Source organism: Balearica regulorum, chromosome Z, assembly GCF_011004875.1.
Source record: "Balearica regulorum gibbericeps isolate bBalReg1 chromosome Z, bBalReg1.pri, whole genome shotgun sequence".
Taxonomy (NCBI): domain Eukaryota; kingdom Metazoa; phylum Chordata; class Aves; order Gruiformes; family Gruidae; genus Balearica; species Balearica regulorum.
In genome coordinates, this window is record NC_046220.1 from 55,849,883 (window position 1) to 55,869,854 (window position 19,972).

General features: G+C 38.7%; 1 protein-coding gene across 1 annotated transcript; it reads left to right on the forward strand.

Moving 5' to 3' along the window:
* The first annotated feature begins 531 nt into the window (after window positions 1-531).
* On the forward strand, window positions 532-19,083 carry ERMP1 (endoplasmic reticulum metallopeptidase 1). Its single transcript, XM_075740935.1, has 15 exons — window positions 532-965; window positions 1,926-2,227; window positions 5,605-5,732; window positions 6,086-6,191; window positions 7,044-7,190; window positions 8,727-8,819; window positions 10,194-10,406; window positions 11,157-11,377; window positions 11,797-11,971; window positions 12,589-12,779; window positions 13,396-13,548; window positions 14,084-14,286; window positions 15,010-15,125; window positions 15,588-15,751; window positions 16,853-19,083. The coding sequence occupies exons 1-15, from the start codon at window positions 661-663 to the stop codon at window positions 17,015-17,017; spliced, it is 2,682 nt and encodes an 893-aa protein (XP_075597050.1). The 5' UTR covers window positions 532-660; the 3' UTR covers window positions 17,018-19,083.
* Window positions 19,084-19,972: the final 889 nt, after the last annotated feature.

Sequence of the window (19,972 nt, forward strand, 5' to 3'; positions counted from 1 at the left end):
GAGCTCCAGTCAGGGCAGTGCTACAGCTATGAAATGCCAAAAATATAATGCAATGGGGGAAAAAATCCCCAGCAACCCCAAGCACCACCAGTTCTGTGACTTCATGTGTGCGAGGCTTCGCCACCTCCCTCTGGTGTGCTGGTTTGTGGCACTCTACTGCTCCCCCATTAACACCATGGTTACTTCTGCACACTTTCCATTTTAGGAAAAAAAAATAAAGAAAAAAGTTGTGAAAACACTAAGATTTGCACATCTTTGTGAGTGAGGCGATGCTGCCCACAAAGCACAGGGAGATCCTCAGGCTGTTGCTTGCCCAGGCACTGTGGTGGGACAGGCCTCCACGGCTACCGGGCCACCGGCAACCGCCGCCGAGGGCTTCACGGCCTCGGTCTTGTGGCACACCCGGGCCCGCAAGGCGAGAAGCGACCGCTACGGCCACCGAGCACACCGGGCAGCGCCCATAACGGACCCCAACTACCACGGTGGGCGGGCACTGACGAGCCCCTCCCCCCCACGTGACTCGCCGTGGCCACGCCCCCTGTCCACTGGCCCCGCCGTGCCCAGCGGGGGGGGGGGGGGGGGGGGGGGGGGGGGGCGGGCTGCTTTTTGACCCTCGTCCGGTTCCGTATCGCGCGGCTGAGCTCGCGCCGGCAACGGGGGATGAGCGCGCGGCCGATGGAGCGGAGCGCAGCGACGGCTGTGTGGCGGCTCCGCGCGACCGGCGGCCACCGGGACCGCGACCGACGCCACCCGCCGTCGCGGGAGGACGGCGACCGCGACACGGACGGGAAAAAGCGGGGCGGGCCGCGGCGGCGGCGAGTGCTGCCGCTGCCCGAGGCGCGGGGGGCGCCGCTGGTGCTGCTGTACCTGCTGGGGCTGCGGGCGCTGGCGCACGTCTCGCACCGGCAGCTGCTGAGCCAGCCGTCCGCCGCCGGGCCCCGCGACTTCAGCGCCCCCCGCGCCAGGTACGGCGGGCGGGGTAGGGCAGAGCAGAGCGGGGGCTGCCCGTCCTGCACCGGGCAGGATGCGGAGAGCCGTGAGACCTTCCCGTATCACGCCAGCCGCGGGGCAGAGTCCGCCCGGAGTCACCCCGCGGGCGACGGCAGCTGCGATTGCCGTTTGCTTTCCGCAGGGGGCCCCGGCGGGAGGCTCGCAGCGGCGGCCTGACCCTGCCTCCCAGCGGGCGCACGGACGAGCCCGGCTCTGCAGCGTCCAGGCGTTGGTGTTGGTGGAGCGGGTGTGCGCTCTGCGGGTCCCGCCGGCTGGCCGGGCCGGTGGGGGCCTCTCCCACCGGTTGCTGGGTTACGGCCCTTTGCGGAGTACTCGTGTCTTTCCCTGCCCTGGCAAGAGCTCGGAGCTCTCTTGAGCGCTTGCAGAAAGTCGGTAAAAATACTGTAAGAGGTCCAGCTCTTGTGTTGGCTGCCTCTTAAAGGTGCTGGTTTGGGCTGATGAAACAATGCATCCTGCATAGTTTAATTCTGGTAGTATTATAAAGTACTTAGTGTCTGGGAAAGCTTCTTTGCAAGTTTTTAGTTGGTGTAAGTCTTGCTAAGAGTGTACTTACTCAGACATTCAGGGAAGAGCATGTATGCATGTCCAGAACTTTGCAAAAGATAAAATCTTTAGTTTCTCCAGTCACTCTTTCGTTTCTTTTTGGATTGATATGTTCAAACCAGAAAACCAGTAGATTGGATTAATGTCATGACAGATAAGATGAGGAGCCCTGAGTAAAGATCAGTACTGTATGCCCATTACCATAATGAACTCTGGCACCTTGACTGTAGTTACCATCTAATTGGTTTTAGTCTGTCCCACTTACTGTGAGTTTTGAAATAGAACAATGTACAAAAATATTATGGTTGTAGATAAGTTACATCATAAATGTTGAACGTGTTGATGCTGAATGTGTAATTTATCTCTTACAGGGAATATCTTGACAACATAACAGCAATTGGGCCCAGAACAGTTGGAAGTCCAGAAAATGAAGTTCTTGCAGTTAACTACCTCTTAGAACAAATTAGGGCAATAGAAAGAGAAAGCACAGATGCTCACAAGATATCTATAGACATACAGAGGCCCACAGGCTCCTTCAGCATTGACTTTTTAGGAGGCTTTACTAGTTACTATGCAAACATAACCAATGTCATAGTGAAGCTGGAACCCCGAAATGGAGCTGAGCATGCAGTGTTATCCAATTGTCACTTTGATTCTGTACCAAATACCCCGGGTAGGTCCACATGTTCATTCTGCATTTCTGTACATTACAGGAGCCACAGAGCTTGTCTCACTGTCTTCTTACACCAAGTAGCCTTATAGCCACATGCTAGAATACTGCATGTGTCAACTAGTCCGCTTGATTTCAGTGAGATGCAGTATTTAGAGTGACATATTGATCCTACTGAAGTCAGAGTTTCACTCTCACTTTCTGGTAGGCAGCAAATTACAGATATTATATTTAGATTTCTAGAAAGTTTGGTTATATATGCCTTTCTTGTAATTCACTGCTTATGCAGGTAGTTCATATGCTGCTTCCACCTGTTGTTCAGGTCTTTCCATATTTCTGTATGGATTTAATCCTGGCTTACCTTTCACAGGATGCTTTGTGCCAGAGATTGTTCCCACCCCCACTAACCAGTCTATGTTTTTCCTTCCCTTTGCTGGTATCGTACTTTATCTCAAATTTTTATTGTGATACCCTTAAGCTGTGCCTTTTTTTTTTTTTTTTTTTCCCCTTTCTGCATTCAAAGCCTCTGTCTCAAAAGCTGTAGTGATCAAAGATTAAGGTACTCTTGCTTTGGTAGTCTCTAAATGTCTCTCACTACTACTTTCACTGCCACTGTTGCGTACTCTTATTCTTGTCCCTCTGCATTTTTATAAATCTAATCATGTTAAATAGTTATTGCAGCAAGGGTATAAACAGCTTTGTAAATACATGATTTTAAGTGCCAGGAAGGTAGGGAACTGAAAACCTTTGTTGTAACACTCAGCTGCAGGTGTGTGCCTGTTACTGCAGTTGAAAAATACCTACAGACTTAAGTCACCAACAGAGCAGCTTTTACTGAAGTTTCTTCATTTACACCCGATACGGTATTTTATTTTTGGGGTTAAACCTTCTGTTCTTTATCACGTGCAAATAGTCTTCATTACTGAGAAAACGGTTGAGCATGAACTAGAGAAACAAAGCACTTGCCACGCTCGTTGTGCCTTTTTACTGTCAGCAAATGGTATACAGAACTTTTCTTTCTCCTCATTCAGGCAATAAGAGTTTCCAAATTAAGCTTAGTAACTACATAGTTATTATACATGCTCTGTCATTTAGGAACTGCAGAGATGCTAATTACTGTACTTAGAGTCTAAATATGGCTGCCTAGAGTTAAAAGGAATACTTCACAAGCATAATACAACAATTAGTGAAAACTGTCTTTAAATTGATGCCCTATGTGAAATGTGTGTCTGCTTCTATGGGTTGTAACACAGAATCAAGCATATGTCAATTACTTTCTTTACACTTACTCAGACAGTAAAATATTTCATCAACCTTGCGTGGAGGTGCCAGAAGTGATTTATATAGGATTATACAGAAATCTGTGGACGAGCTACAAATCCCTTTACACTTTCCCTTAATGACAAAGCAGCCTAGCCCTTTACCACAACAATGAGGAATTGGTCTTTTGTTTTCTTAGTGTGAACTTGCACATAACCTAAGCAAGAACCTTTTGTTTTCTATTCTGTATTCTGTAAGTTCTTTGCTTACAGCTTTTTTTCATTACCAAAAATGTGTTATTTAACCATAATCAGCAGGATTCAGTGATCAATGAGTAATATAGCTGAAAAGCAGGTAATAAAACAATCTGCTGTTGATGCTTATGCATACAAAATGAGTAAAGCAAAACTCAGTAGAGCATTAAATCTTCAGTGTTAGAAAGCCTGAGTTCCTGCTGAAGGAAAACCATAAACTCTAAACTCCTAAAACATGTCTTTTGTTCTAATGGTACTAATTTTCAGTTTATATGGCCTGTTTGATTATTTTCTAGGCAAAAGAAGGCAAAAACATCTTGAAATTGTCACTGTAGACATAGCTGATAACTTGGTTTTCTTAGGTTACTGATACTTGCCATAAAATCTGTTATAACCTCCTGTCAATTTTGCTGTATATGAAATATTTGAGGATGATACTTTCTCTGTGAGCTTGTGTCATAGTCTGTGGTTACATGGCTGTTTTAATCAGATGTAAATCTGTATGTCTGTTGAAACCAATAACTTATTTTTCTTAGCTTCACAGCAAGGCAGATAAGTGATTAATCTCACTGGAAACTGTAATCGCTTCTCTGCTGAATTTGCAACACAGCATAAGTTAGATAAAAGAACTCAGTGTGGCTAAGAGTAGACTACTGATAAATCTGGGTAGCGATATAATCAGGGCTTTAAATCAGATATTTTTGGGAAGCTTTTTGGAAAGCTTTTGGCAGAACAAGGCATTAATTTCTGAGAAACAGATTAAAGAACAGCGTATTGGAAAGATTTTGGGTTTATTTATTATAAAGTACTTCCATACAATAAGCTAAAATTTAGACTGAGGTCTGTGTTTCTATCAGGAATATGTGCTTTACACAGAAGGGGCAGATAGGTCAAGGCCAAGTTACAAGCTTTTGAAAAGCTGCTTTTTTATGTGTAAAATAAACAGTTTTAGCAGCTAATGAGTCTGCCCTAATAGCATGCTGAGGCCTGATCACGCTGTCGTTGTCATCTCAATGCACATCAGCATCATATATGCTACCCAGGCCTAAAGGAATGAGGTTAAATTTCTCTGTCTGCTCCCAAATTTTATTGATTGGAGTGGGGTAGGAAGATGCTACAGCTTGCACTAAAGTGAGGGAAATGGGGCAATGGGAGACGTTGGCTAAAAGATGGATGCTTAATCAAGATTTTTAAAAATGGCAGGGCATGGGAGGAGGTGTGAGGAAGTGAGAGTAAGTATAGAATAGTGTTGGATGAGGAATTCAAAGAGAACAGACTACTGAGCTCAGAGCAGAAGGGTTTTTCTGCAAAAAAGGGTGGTAGAAAGCATCTGATCATGAAAATACTGTATTATAATGTATAATTTTAAGAATGCTTTAAAGGTGTGAATTCTGGTATTGCCTTTGCTTTATTTTGCAATCTTGGCCTTATGTTACGTTGAGGTTTTGTCCACTTGCTTGAATGCTTCAGGGTGACTTGTGTGGGAATATTTATTTTTTAAAATTTGAGTATGCTGTAAGTGAAAATTATGTCCTTGTTTATTTGTATTGTTCTTAGAAAATTAGATAATGATCACTTTGCTTGCTTCGTAACCTTATTAGTCTGCTTTCCTTGAACAGTAGTATTGGATCTGATACCTTGTACTTCACTTGCTCAACTTTGGGACATTGTTTTTCTTACCCCTGTTGCTTTTAACTAGTACAGACACAAGGTGCAAACAGTAGCAGAGAATATACTAAAGCTTGACATAATTGTACCTCAGTTAGATTAAGTGACTGAGATGGTGTAAAGCTTTTTTCTTCTCTGGTCTTTGTTGCAATTCTGTGTGTTTGTTTTAAGCCATGCTATTCTGCTGATTATTTTAAGGTGCCAGTGATGATGCTGTTAGCTGCGCAGTGATGCTTGAAATACTTAACACACTTTCAAAATCTTCAGAGTCCCTGCAGCATGCTGTCATATTCTTATTTAATGGTGCAGAAGAAAATATTTTGCAGGTGAGAATATGCCAGAATTATAAAATATATTTCAAAGCTGTGTATTAAGATTCTGCTGAAGGAAAGAGTAACTGCAGATATGGCTTGTATTTAATCTGTTGAAATATTAGTTAAATGCTAGTCTTGAGATTGTGAGCAAAATGTGTTTGATTTCAAAGGGAAAAATATACTTAGGTTAAGAATATTGCCCATATTAATTTAATTAGAAGACTTGGATTTTCTGCATCTGTTTGTGTTGTAAGTGATCTGGCTGCCTCATCCAGTTCTGAGTTATGATGATATGTGATGGAAAATAACATTTAGGCTGGTCTGGAAGATATTTGACCTACTTTTTTTTTTGTTTTCCCATCAAGGCTAGTCACGGCTTCATTACACAACATGAGTGGGCCAAGTCAATTAGAGCTTTTATTAACCTGGAGGCAGCAGGTGTAGGAGGAAAAGAACTTGTTTTTCAAACAGGTATGAGCTTGCATTATGTCCAGTTTCTACACTGGAATAATTTGATAATAAATAATGTAAACTTGAAGGAGTATTGAAAGTGACTCATAAGCAAACACAGGAGAACCTCTGTGCCTCTTTCCCAACCCTGTGCAGCAGATAAGTTGCTCTTCATCTTTAGATATGTGTAGGCTAAAGCACTGCCACAGAAGTTGCCTCATAGGTGGGAAGCCTGTGTAGAACAGGATTACAACTTCTGTATTTCCCTTTTACATCAAGGTAATACCAGATTTGGATATCTCGTATATCTTACATACTCACACTTTCATATGCTTTATTCAGTTTTCACAGCAGTTCTTTCAAAATCTTTTCAGGAAGATGTTGACATTAGAACTCCATCTGCTGCTTGGGAAGCAGCAGAACTTCTGTGTTTTGTAGGCTAAAGCTAAACTTCTGCTCTGTCCTAGTTGTACTGCAGTCTTCCTTCTATTGCTGGAGCTGCATAATTGTTTACTTGCATTGAATACTTTAGTGGAGAAAATCTTCTCTAAACAACAATTTTGAGGTGTGATACACAGATGGTAAATTGGACACTTTGCTAGAAGTTGTGACTTCTTTATTAGTGCTGAGTCTTTTCTGGGAGATGACTTACCTACTCTGCTGTTGAACGCTCAGGGGTTTTTTTTTTCCCATGTGACTAATTCCTTCTCTCAAGCATGAGTCTTTCAGCCAACACAAGTGCACTTAGTATTACCCTGTGGGGTAACAGCATTTAAACTCTAGTGAGTTCCTTTGTATTGTTAGTATAAAGATACATATCTTAACTGAAGTTCAAAAATATTTGTTGTGAACTTTCTGTGTGTCTTTCGTTAGGTCCTGAGAATCCTTGGTTGGTACAAGCATACGTAGCTGCAGCCAAACATCCCTTTGCCTCTGTGGTGGCACAGGAAATATTTCAGAGTGGTATTATCCCAGCAGATACAGACTTCCGTATCTACCGGGACTTTGGCAATATTCCAGGTATGTTATCAGACAACATGTCAATGTGCATTATGCAACCGTTTAGCTTAAGTTTATAACAAGGAGACTGTTCTGTGGGGCACTATATGAAGGTCCTCAAATTTCCTTTGGCTTTCAGTTGGGGAGCAAATTTTCCTGCTGCTTTTCTAAGGAAAGAGCCTTTAGATTTGGTTGGTCATGCAGGTTGTTAAGGAGATTTTTTTTTTTGAGACTGCTGTTTTCCAGAAAGAAACTACATGGTAGAAAAATTTCCTGAAAATAAGGAAAACACTCCAGGAATTAACAGTACGCTATTAAATATTCTGTTTTGAAACATTTTGGTAATGATACTAATAAACTGCTTGCAGGAATTAAATGTCTATACCTAATGGATAAACCAAAATGTTCTTTTTTTTTTTAAGATAGTGACTCTGAATTTAATGCATTATCATTACTTTTTTTGGTCATAATCAAGCACAGGACAGCAGGTTTGGGTTTTGCTAATCTATTAACAATTTGCTATCCATTCTGCAGAGAATGACCAGTGGGAAAAAATGTAGAACACAAGAACACACAATAGAAACACAATTCAGCGGAATATAAACTTCTGTAAAATCCTTGCTATCTGACAGAGGTTGTGATTGGAGTCACTTTCAAGAAAAGTGATATTTATGAATTAATTCTTAGAACAAAACATGTTGGAATATTCTGAACTGTTCCAAAGCAAGCTTCTAGCCTAAAAGTAAAGTACCTGATGTTGTACAATGTGTTCTTTATTTGTTCAGAATCATACCTCAATCATAAATGGAAAATGAATTCTCACTGACCTCTGTTTTTTCTAAACAAATAGAAATTAAATATTTGAGTTAAAGAACTAGTTTGTTCCTCTTTGTCCACTAGTAGAATTGAGGTGTGATTTGTTAAAAGTCTGCAAAATTGTGAGGATTCAGATTGCAGACAGCAGCTTTTTGTACATACAGCTGAGGCGGGGGTGTTTGGCATATACTGAATGTATAATTAATCTTGCAGAAAACCTTTTTTTTGGTGAATATTTTTGTTTATTTTTACAGATTATTTGGACTTTTAATTTAAGAGTTTTCAGACTGGCTATTTGAAAAGCTATTCACAAATTAGAAGACAACACACCTGATATTTTGAGAAGGTGTTACTGTAGTTCCACAGTGCTGCTTTTTATTACTTTTCAGCATGGATCTCTGTTGATGTTTTACTACTAAATGTTTGGAAAGCACCTTGTACATCTTTCCTGAAGCTGAGAAGCTTGAGTAGAGATCGGTTTGTGTACAGATGTCATGCAAATTAATACATTATAAAGGACGGATATTTTCAAATGTTATAAAAGTGTCCTTTTTTAAATACAGATGGAATCCCAGTTAGTCTTTCTTCTACAAAGCGGACTGTTTTGTTCATCGTTTAAGGATAGTGAGTGGGCTACAAAGTAGAGCAACAGTTTGTGTGAAACATCTCTGAGGCTTTCACATGTTTGTTTTCAGGTTTTAGATTTACATAATTTCAAACATGCATTTTCTCTCTCTGTAGGAATAGATTTGGCTTTTATTGAAAATGGCTACATTTATCATACAGAATATGACACATCAGACAGAATTTTAACAGATTCCATTCAGAGAGCAGGTTGGTATTTCAAGAATTCAGTAATTTACTCAAGAGTAGCGTTGTAGCTGCTTTTTCATTTTGCTGTAAGACTACCATTGCAAGAAGTTCATAATTTTAATTATACAGAACAGGCTAGACATTTTCTAAAAAACAAAGAATTAACTGAATGTGTTTCTTTAAAATAAAAGGAAATATGGTCAACTTGGGAAGATAAAGTTTATCAACATTCAGTGATGTTGTTTTGAAAGTAACTGGAATCTAATTAAGGTTGTAAGCTAGCTATTGATACCTGATTATTCAGCATTCTGCATTCCTTTTCTCTCAGTAAGTCCCCTTATTGATTAATGTTCATCATGAGAAGCTTATGGTTAAGTTGGTGGTGTAGAAACTGATCTGCCAATAGACGTTTTTCTTTTAGAATAGATCTCACTAGAACTTAGGTGGTAGCACACAGACTATGGATTTATTTTCTACTAACAGGTTGTGCTTGTATCAGGCTATCTGACAGACTGCAGTGAAGGAAATTAGAGTAAGACCTTTAGTTTCCCCAGAAAAACGAACAGAATCTTAAATGCCTCCAGGATTTTGACCATTTCCCTCTTTAAGCTTATACAGAAGTGAGCTTAGAAGACTGGCACAAATAAGAGTTTTTAAACTCTTTCTTGTGCTAATGCAGTTGCAAGACTGAAAATAACACTTCTAAATTCCTGTTGGAAAGATGATTTTACTAGTCGTGGTGGTTACATAGAATATCTCTTGCTAAACATATCACAGCTAAAAAAAAAAAAAAAAAAGAGACAAACTTCTCAGCCAGTAAGCACTTTTACAGATCAAATAAAAGCAAAATGAAAGTTGAGAAGGATTATCCTTGTTTGATCACATCTATTTTGGCTGTACTGTTGGAAAGGCAGAGGTGGTTGGTAACTGTAGGCTACCAAGGAAAACAGCCACCTTGTCTCCTAATTTACAGTCATCTAGGGAAAGGCAGGCACGTAATTCATAGTTGTGGAAACAGGGAGGTGTTACTAGTGGCAAGGAGAAGAGGAAGATTAGGAAATGATAAACTCTTCTGAGGGTTAGCCTTGAAATTCAGTGCTTTAATATTAGACCTGAAGAAGGGCTTATGGGCCAAAAGCTTGACTACTCCCTTCATTGCAACAGTGTTTAAATACATGAAGCTTCCTAAGTAAATTTGTTTTAGTAGCAGCTGTGTAGATTAACTGATGAAAATACTATGCTGTGCGTACCATCAAATACCTATTTCAGAATAGCAGTTGTATATTCATGTCTTTGAGGATATTTCAATACAGTTTTAACTTACATTTAAAAGAATGCTGTGACTAATTAATCAACCCTAATGTAATTATGTTGTATATCTGCTTTTTTTAATAGGTGACAATATTCTAGCTGTCCTAAAATACCTAGCAACATCAGATAAGTTGGCTAAATCTTTTGAGTATCGACACGGAAATGTTGTGTTCTTTGATGTACTTGGTTTATTTGTCCTGGCTTATCCTGCTCGCGTTGGTACCATTATGAACTATATTACAGCAGCAATTGCTTCTCTTTATTTAAGCAAGAAAGTATTACAGCCCAAAACCAGAGGTAAGTCTAGTTCTTTAAAAAAAAAAAAAGTCAAATCTATTACTCTTTAACAAATAGCAATTAGTAAATGAAGAAGTGTTCAGGCAATTAAGGCATCTTTTTAGATAAACTTCAGAAATAAATTTTAGATGTGCAGTGTGTCATAGGAGTTTCTTTGTGTTTAAATGTCTCATCTGTGAATAATTATGATGAAGAAAGACTATGATAGGCCTAGATATCTAGCACTTATGAATCATGATTATGTTTCTTATCCTTTCATGAAGATTAAAATTAAATCTTTTAAAGATCTGAAAATGGAAAAAAAAATTTGCTTAGTATCTATATGAACTATAAAAATCAAACCAAAAATCAAACCAAAATAAACACTCACCCCAAAATCTAGCAAACATTTTTGAAGTAAGAAAAAGTTACAAGAAAAGCAACGTTTTGTTTTGTTTTGTTTTGTTGTGACTTTGTAGATGGTAGAGTGGCTCCATTGGTTCCCTAGAGAAATTTACTATCGGGAACGTGGTAATCTGCAAAATACACTAGTACTCTGGTAATAAATCTTGTAGTGGGGAAGACTGCAAAAAGATTTGCAAAGAAATAGGCTAAGTGATTTAGACCATGCTGTTAAGAAATGTTCAGACTGCTCATGCAGTTTTATTTTGGTCCTTAAAGCAATCATACTGTGGCATAATTACAGTCTTGGTGATAGTGTGCAGTAGAAAATATGACTGTTGAATGAAACTTCTTTTTTCTTCTTCATAGCCATTCCTAACCTGAAGAAACTCTTTACTGCATTCGGCTTAACACTGTTAAGTTGGGTCTGCACGCTGGTGTCAGTCCTTATAGTGGCAGTGTTCATCTCTCTCATTGGACGATCTCTTTCTTGGTACACCCATTTCTATGTTTCTGTGTTTCTGTATGGCACTGCAGCTGCAGCTAAGCTCATTCTTGTGCATACGCTAGCCAAGAAGTACTTCTACAAGGTAAGTTTGACTTCATTGCTAATGTTGAATGGTAATGTAGGTTTTAATCTGTGGCAGACTTAAATTTTGAGTTGATTAAAAAGATGCAAAAAGTTTTCTGTATTGGACAGAACAACTTAAAAGACCCCGTTTGCCAATGTACCTGAAACATTAGCCTTTCATCTTCTTGGTATTCTCATTTCCTCTGCCCTAGCCCAGGTAATTTCTTTTTGAAGTTAAATCAGAGCACAATTAAAAAATAAAGTATACTGTCATGGGTAATTGTAAATGGTAAGAGAATGGCGAGATGCTGCTTATCAAAATAATTATGTCCAAGGAAGACAATTATATACAAGAAATAAGGATTTTTCTATGTGTTCTCATGAGATGTCATACATGGAATATGCTTAGTAATGAATGTATTTGCTTTTTTGTTACAGAATATGAATGAGCAGTACCTGGGAGATATTTTTTTTGATGCCTCATTGATGATTTGGTCTATAGCATTGGCTGTGATTACTCAGATGGGCCTTTGTTCAGCATTCATTTGTACATTATGGGTAGCATTTCCTTTACTCACCAAGCTGGTGACTCATAAAGAATTCAGCCAAAAAGGTATGCTTTTGGGGGGGGGGGGGGGGGGGGAAGGTTGTATTTCGAAACATCTGCCCCTATGATTGTATATTGAGTGTTTTACTCCTAAGTCTAAGCAAAAGAAATCCCAGACTTTCAATTTGAATAGTCAAAGTAGCCATGTGACATTTTTGTAACAAGAAAGTGTTCTTGAACTGAAGACACTCTGAAAGTATGGAGAAACTCTTTAAAAAAAAAAATAAAACCCCAACAACAACAAAAACCACGGCTGAAAAACATTCCGTGTCTCAGGCTAAAAAACCCAATACTATGTGGGGTTACTAACAAGTGATCAGATACTTTGATGGACAGTAATGGTTGTTAAAAATTACTGTAATATTTAAAGTGGTCGGGACAGAACACCTGTTTGTGGTTTTTTTTTAATACAAGAGTAGTTTTGTGGTGTTTTTGAAAGAGTTATCTTGGCATTGGCTATGCAAAATAAGATCCCCTTTCCATATCCATGTCAGGGATGAGGACCAGTATTACGTATTGGGCTTTGCAGCACTATGTGGATATATTAGTAAATCTGTATGCTTTTGTCCTTTTTAAGCTTTTAAGTTTTTTTGTCTTTTGGGTTTTTTTCCTGTCCTTTATAGGTGCCACAATGAAGTTTGTCATGATGTACATGCTGGGAATGTTTGTTCCCTATCTGTATATGATGTATCTTAGCTGGACTGTATTTGAAATGTTTACACCCATCATGGGACGAAGTGGTTCAGAAATTCTACCAGATGTGGTGTTGGCAGGATTTATTGTGGTCATGACTATGATTCTGTCATCCTATTTTGTAAGTAGAATTTGTAAATGTTTTTCAAACATTTAAACTTTCTCTGTAGTTTAGAATCAATGTTTTTCTAAATTAATACTTGAAGTTAATGATAATTTGACAATATCTTAAATGTTACAGGAAATTTCTAGGAAACGTGTCAAAGATTCCATGTTTTATGTTAGTCAAAGAAAAGTCATTGAAGCGGGGGTTACAAAAATACATCTGTTCTATGGTGATATAGTAAAGATTGGTGTAAAATATGCAATTTAATGCTGGACTTTGAACAGGCATTAATTTTAGGTGAAGTATAGTATGTGGCTGAACAATATGTATACTACACTTCAAAAAAAATTCTCAGTTTTTATTTTCTGCTGCCCTTGCTACAGAGGTTCTAGGTTTTTGTTGGCAGATGTTTAAGAAAATAGGAAATTTTCGAAAGCTCGGGGAAGTACTCAGTCTATTTCTTTTGGTTTTAAATACTGAGATTAAAAAGAAGTGCTTGTGTCAGGTAATCCTTGCAATGATATCTCTCAATGCACATTCGGTTCCATAATTGGATTTTAGAGTTATACGAATAGTGTCTTATTTCTTAAGTCTTGCAGTTTTATAACTGGGCTGTCTTTTTATTCTCTAGATTAACTTCATTTACCTTGTCAAAAGTACAAAAACGACGCTAATAGCTTTAACTACTGTGTTTGTAGTCACTCTGATTCTGGTTTGTAGTGGAATCTTCTTTCCTTACAGTTCTGATGCAGCTAATCCAAAGCCTAAGCGAGTCTTTCTCCAGGTGAGAAAAGCCTTGTATCTTGTATTGCCTCTGTTGGTTGCAGGAGTGTTTGGTTTTTTCAAAGCTTAACACCGTCCTCCACCCCCTGCCCCTAAAAGACTAACCTTCCCTGTCTTGCTTGATTTAAAAGCTCTAATGATTATTCCTGGATTTGAAAGAATTGCTAATGTTTGCCTTGTTCAATCTCTGTGTTCACTTCATCTGTGTCAGAAGAGCAAGAGGTTTTTTAGGGGGAAGTTTAAGTGGCAGATTTGAGTAAGCAATGGTAATTTAAAAAGTGAGCGTGGTGGGAGATGAGCAAATACTTAACAGGCAGAGTCATTTTCTGAATATAGGTGTTTTTATGGTATGTTTCTTTTATCTGAGTAATTCTATATATATATTCATAAATACTCAGATAAGTGTTCAGTGCATACTGAAAATGCAGTAGACCTTAAGGACTGACATAGAGGATATTTCAGAATCACTTTGACTCTTGCGAAGTGCACAGACTCCATCATATTTCTGTGTATCTTTTCTTTTTTTCTTCTTCTAGCACACAAGCAGAAGATTTCATGATCTAGATGGAAATGTGGTTAAAAGTGATGCTGGTATATGGATTAATGGATTTGATTATAATGGAATATCTCACATAACTCCTCATGTACCTGAAATCAATGACACCATTAGAACTCCATGCGAGGAGCAGGCTCCTTTCTGTGGCCTTCCTTGGATTCTGCCAGTGCATTTCATGTTCCGGTTGGTGTGAACATTACTTCACTTGACCACTTACTGCCAAAGCACATTGGTCATTTATGCAATTTCACTTATGTAAAGGAAGAAAAAGTAAGGCTAAGCTTGTTCTAAAAGTAAATAATCCTTCCACTTCAGGAGACAAACTTCTGTCTAGATGCAGTGTCTTCTGCCAGAATCTCTGCAAGAGATTGCTGGATCTGCTGCAGGAGCTGTAGAAGTTGGTGTGGAAAATTGATGTCAGCACCAGTGGAGAAAAAGGTGAAGGGGGGGCCTTCTGAAGGGCAGTTCAGAGTAGGAGTATGTATGTCTCTTCCCTTCTTCCTCCCTCACCTCAGCTGACAGCAGAGGAAGTCTAGAGTAGCTGGTCTTCACAGAGGAAAACTAGCTGCTGTGACCATTTCTCATGGCCCAAGAATCTTGTGAGCATAACGGTAGCAGTTTGAAGATGCAAATATTCTTACTTAATTTGTTGTTTAATTAAGGCAGAGGACAGTGATGAATGATCACACTGGTGACTGTTTTTCTATTAATATGTCCTTTAAATATTTGTCTGGCCACAAGCTCCTAATTTTACCTGCCTTCTGCTAGAATCAGTAACTTTTGAGTATTTCATTTAGTAACAGCACAGTCAGCTATACCATACGAAAACTTCTTGGGTTCTCATATTTAGTACCTCTGAGTGTTGCACTGGTAATGAGTTAACTTTATTTTTTTTTTCCCCAATAGGAAAAACTGGTATCTTCCTGCTCCAGAAATTTTTCTAAGAAGCCCCATTCACTTTAAAATTCTGTCCAAGGAGCTGATGCCCTGGAACTCTGTGAGGTTAAGCTTTGAAGTATCTGGTGAGTTACTGAAGCTGCTGGTTTGTGATTTGTATTTATTTTATGCCCATTATAATTTAGGTTTTCCCTCCAGTACCGTGGGTTCTAGTGCCATTCCCAAGATAGTAAGCTTTGTGAGATTAGCATGAATTAATTCAGTTTCATAACACACTAAAAGCTGAGGGTGTTGCAGTTGTTACTTGGGAGAGTGATAACCTTGTCTATTTTGAGTAAGCCTTGATCTTTTTATAGCAAGTCCTTTCTTAAAGTCCGTTTTATAGCTCTGTACCTCTCCTACATCATCATCTTATTTATCTCACTGCCTAGAAATAATGGAAGCTTCTTCTGTAGAGAAGACAGTTCTGTCATGTTTTGGAAGACAGAAATAGTAATACACAGATAGCACGCTACTATATAGGAAAATAGATGGTTATTCTACCTCAAGCTGTTGATACATGTAGGTACACATTGCTGTCTCTGCAGGTCCAAGCCACATGTCTCTCTATGTTCGGCCCCATGAAGGGTCGACTCTGTCCACCTGGTCTCTTGGGAATGGTATACCGGTTGCTAGCTTAGGAGGAGACTACTTTGTATTTTACTCCCGTGGGCTGCAGGCTACACCGTGGCACTTCTGGGTAGAACTGACGGTGAGTACACTACTGCCAGCAACCTGGCGATTCCTTGGTCTGCCCTGTTGTCACTGTTTCTGCATTCTAATGTGAAAAATGTCATAGTAACTTTCTTAAGCTGTGCTTTATTTGATAGATCCTAATTCTAGCTTCCCTCTTTTAATTTGTACCTCAACTTCATATATATCAGCTCACATATATTTTGTGATGCGTAGTCCACTAACTTGCCAAACAGCCAAAGGGAGAATGTTTTCCTTATCTCCATGGTCTTAGGTTGTAAGTTTGGATTTCTTTGATCTTAACCTTGTAGTTCTTGAAGTTTCCTTTTCATGTAATTTGTTTGCTTGGTTTTGGGAAATTGCAGGTAGTCCTTGGTGGGAAACTTACCTGTCTTGAAGCTGAAGAAAGTTGTAGAAGCTTTATTTTATATATTTTCTTTTAAATTATTTTCAGTTGGAAGAAGGGCTTTCAGCATTACTGTTCCAGTGGGATTTATGACACCCACCCCCCTGTTAACTTGCCAGTGAAGAACTTTTTGCAGATCTGTGTGGTTTTATTACATGTTTAACAGTGTCTTGTTCTTTGATTAAATATTACAAGAACTTTTGAAAGTTCAGAAAATTCCTTGTTCCTTCCTGGATCGGACAGTCTAAACACTTAACCAAGTAATTCTCTGAGGGTACTTGATAAAGGCAGGCAGGAATTTGCAGCATGACAAGCTTTGCAGTATTGATAGTGGCAAAGCTAGGCAGAAAAGGCTTTTCATCCTAAGGATTCACAATAGAAGGATCAGTATAAATATTTTGTTGGAGTCCATGTCTTGATTTGTCAGCAAAACCAACAGATAACAAGCGTTGAAGTTAAAGCATGTGCAAGCTATGTAACGTCAGAGGTACTGTGATCTAAATAGGTAGTTGCAAGGTCAATTCAGATTGGACTCCTCATGTAATCAGACTGATGCATTTGAAGATAGGAAGTGTTTTAACATATAGGACAAAGAGCTGCAGGATGAAGTTCATTGCATAGGTAGTAAGTCTGTAGAAAGTACATCTGCATTGATCTTATGTTTAAAAGCAGTAAACAATCATAAAGACTGTGTTGCCCTTTTTTTACTTTCAGACCCCAGCGAAGCATTCTGATGGAATAGTCTCCCTCGGCATAGCAGCCCATTACTTTTTTGGGGAAGATCAAAAGTCACCTCAACTCTATGCCTTATTGGAGAGGTTTCCAAACTGGACGTTTTCTTCTGGTTGGTCCTGCACTTATGACCTTTTTGTCTTTTAATGTTGACAGTAATGCAGCACTAATAGGGTAATCTCTCTGACGCAGAATGTTGTTGTAGCAAAACACTTTCTAACAAGATGGAAGAGACTTTCACAAGAATTTAAAGTACTTTGATGACAAATGGTATTTATTTGGCAGTTTGACTATTTAAAGACTACTGCTCTCTTGGGGATATAGTGATACTTTGTGTCAATGTGAATATGGTTCACCTTGCTGCTTCTAATGAAATGGCAGTTTGACTAGTGGGTTTCTTAAAATGAAAACTATGTTTAAGGAGGTAACGTAATATGCCAATTGCAATGAAAGGGCCTCATGAAATTATTTTGACGTTATGTAAGATTTAACAATCCTTTATGCACATGTGGGGATTATTGCCTACCAATTCTATCCGTCCTATTAAAGTAAGACCTTCAGCTAAAAGATGCTTATTCATGTGGTGGGGGTGCAGAAGTGGCAAAGTCCTAAATGTTACTTTTGTGACTGGATGAAGTCACTGAAAGCAATGACGTTTGCGCAGGTTGCATTCTCAGTCCTTGGTAAATGCACAATGCAGAAAAATCAATATTATGATGGAATGTAGTATAATTATTTATCTGGATTTTTTCCAAATGAGATGTTTCTGTCAAAAACTTCGTTCCTACCCTTTTGCTTGTCTCTTTGGTGTTACAACTTGAGTGGTTATAGGTTTGACCTAACTGTCATCTTGTGGTTTTATTCCTGTTGGGATCTTTCAGTATCAGCATGTAAGCACGTGACTTGCTCTCTTTTATATGACTGCTAAGTCCCCACTCCTTTATGTGGATGTCTTATAATTAATCTGTTCTAAATTTCAAGTTATCTTCTAATTTATTAGAATTGGCTAATTTTTGGTATCTCCTCTGGAGAGACTTTTGGTAATGTGACAGTATTGCACTTTGCTAATACCTTTAACTGTTTCTTAAAATACAGTTTGCTTTCCATAAGGAAAAATACCAACAAGAGTCATTTTTAAAAAGATGTCTTATATCTCTAGATTGCTCTTGTTTTATTTCCACAGGATGGGTTTTATAAATGACTGTGAGTGATTGAGAATATCTTCCAGTTTTAATTGACAAGCCTTGAGTTAAGAAGCCAGGTTTTTTTCAGTGCAGTGTAATAGTTAATTTCTGAAATTCAAAGAACTCTGTGTACCTGAAGAAACTTCTTCATGCTTTTTTCCAAACTATCTATAAAACATTCTGTGACATCCATACCACGCTACAAATTGTACAGATTAGTATTTTGGCTCAATTGCCAAATCGCATGCAAAGCAGATTTTGTGCACACATCATCATTTTGAGTAAAAACATGCTAGTACTGGGAAGTTTGCAGGGCATGTGAAAGAAAATTTTGTGACACCTTGATTTGTGTGGGCTGTGATGGACGCAGCTCCCCAGTCAGGTGTTTTTCCTTCAAATTGTTCTGTAATTGTGTACAATAGTGGCAAGAACCAGCTTCATTTGTTGCAAGGTACATTCACGAAGATTGTCGACTGACTCATGGACTAGGGTAAGAGGTTTAATTACTGTAATCATAATGAACTGGTCATGAGTATCTTAAAACCAGTGGGTCTTTCTACATTAACATGTGCATTAATCATCACTCGATTGTATCTGATTTGAAACTACAATCCCTGTATTACAAGTTTATTACTTTTTTAAAAAGTGCTATTAATGATTTGAAAAATGCAGTTTTAGTTCATAACTCCTGTGTCTTGAATCTCAACAAATGTTTTGTACTGTACTCTAGCTAATCCATAGCTAGTTAACTAAGCTGCACTGATATTTACAGTCTTCCTCAGTTTGGATTTTTGTGTTTTGCCTCTGATTTAAAGCTTTGAAAAAGTGCTGTGTGAAGAATTAGTACTGGGAGCCAAAAATATAAAAATGCCTGTTATCAATTTCTGAAACTTGAGTGAAGCAATAACTTTTGCTAACTCAGGATTTAGCCTTTATTAAATAATTTAATTATGAGGGAAGTCTGGTTTGTTGTAATTCTGTCTTTTTAAATAAAAGCAAAAATTAATTGGTGAAACTTGATTTTCAGCATGATTAAAGGCATATTTGAGTTGTTTTTATTCATTGCACTAATGTTTTATGTAAGCTTTGGGTAGAAACGCTGCTAAGTGATGCTACAGTTAGAGCTATATGGAAGATAAGCATGGCCAAAGAATGTAAAAATCATCTGAGCTGAGAGACGTTAAAATGAGGGCCCTGGCTGGTGGCCTGGCAGAAGAAGGTGGTTCTTGAAACAAGATGTGGTGTGGAAGAGTCACTGTTAGCAATGCTAAGTATTCTTTGCAAAACTGATAGTCAAGAGCAAATTTATTGTTGATTAGTTAGAAAAATAGCATGGAACACTTTGCTAACTGTTTCAGTGCCCATCTGCTTCCCCATTCAGTACAAGCAGATTAGTCTTCTGTTACTGTGGTTTATTATTTCTCATAAAAAGTGTGTCATGTGTCTTACTCTGTGAAATATACAAAAAGCAAGCAGCTGGTAATTTTAAGGATAGAAGGGCATGGGAGTAGAAAAAGTCTTTATTCTTAGTGGGGGCAATGAGCATCTAGTTGATTGGAATTCCCCTGCGATCATCTGAAACAATTTACATGCACAGCCTTTTCTCAGTTGCTTCAGTCTTCCTTAATGCTGAAGTTCTTCCCTGACTTTTGATTTCTCTGAGAATCTATTGCATTCTCTATTAACGTACAGAGTACTGTTACCTATCTATAGGAAAAGAGCTTCAGAAATAAGTATTTTATCAATTTAAGCATCCAAAGGGAGCCTGTACACGTTGCGGTTATAGAATCTACTGCAGCATTAGTGTGTCACTGTACCTTCAGATTGCCTGTCAAGTAGAAGTTTGCAGTTGAAGAAAGTGTTGGGATAGGTGCAATGAACAGGAGAAAGTCAGCAGTCATACATGAAGTGACAGAGT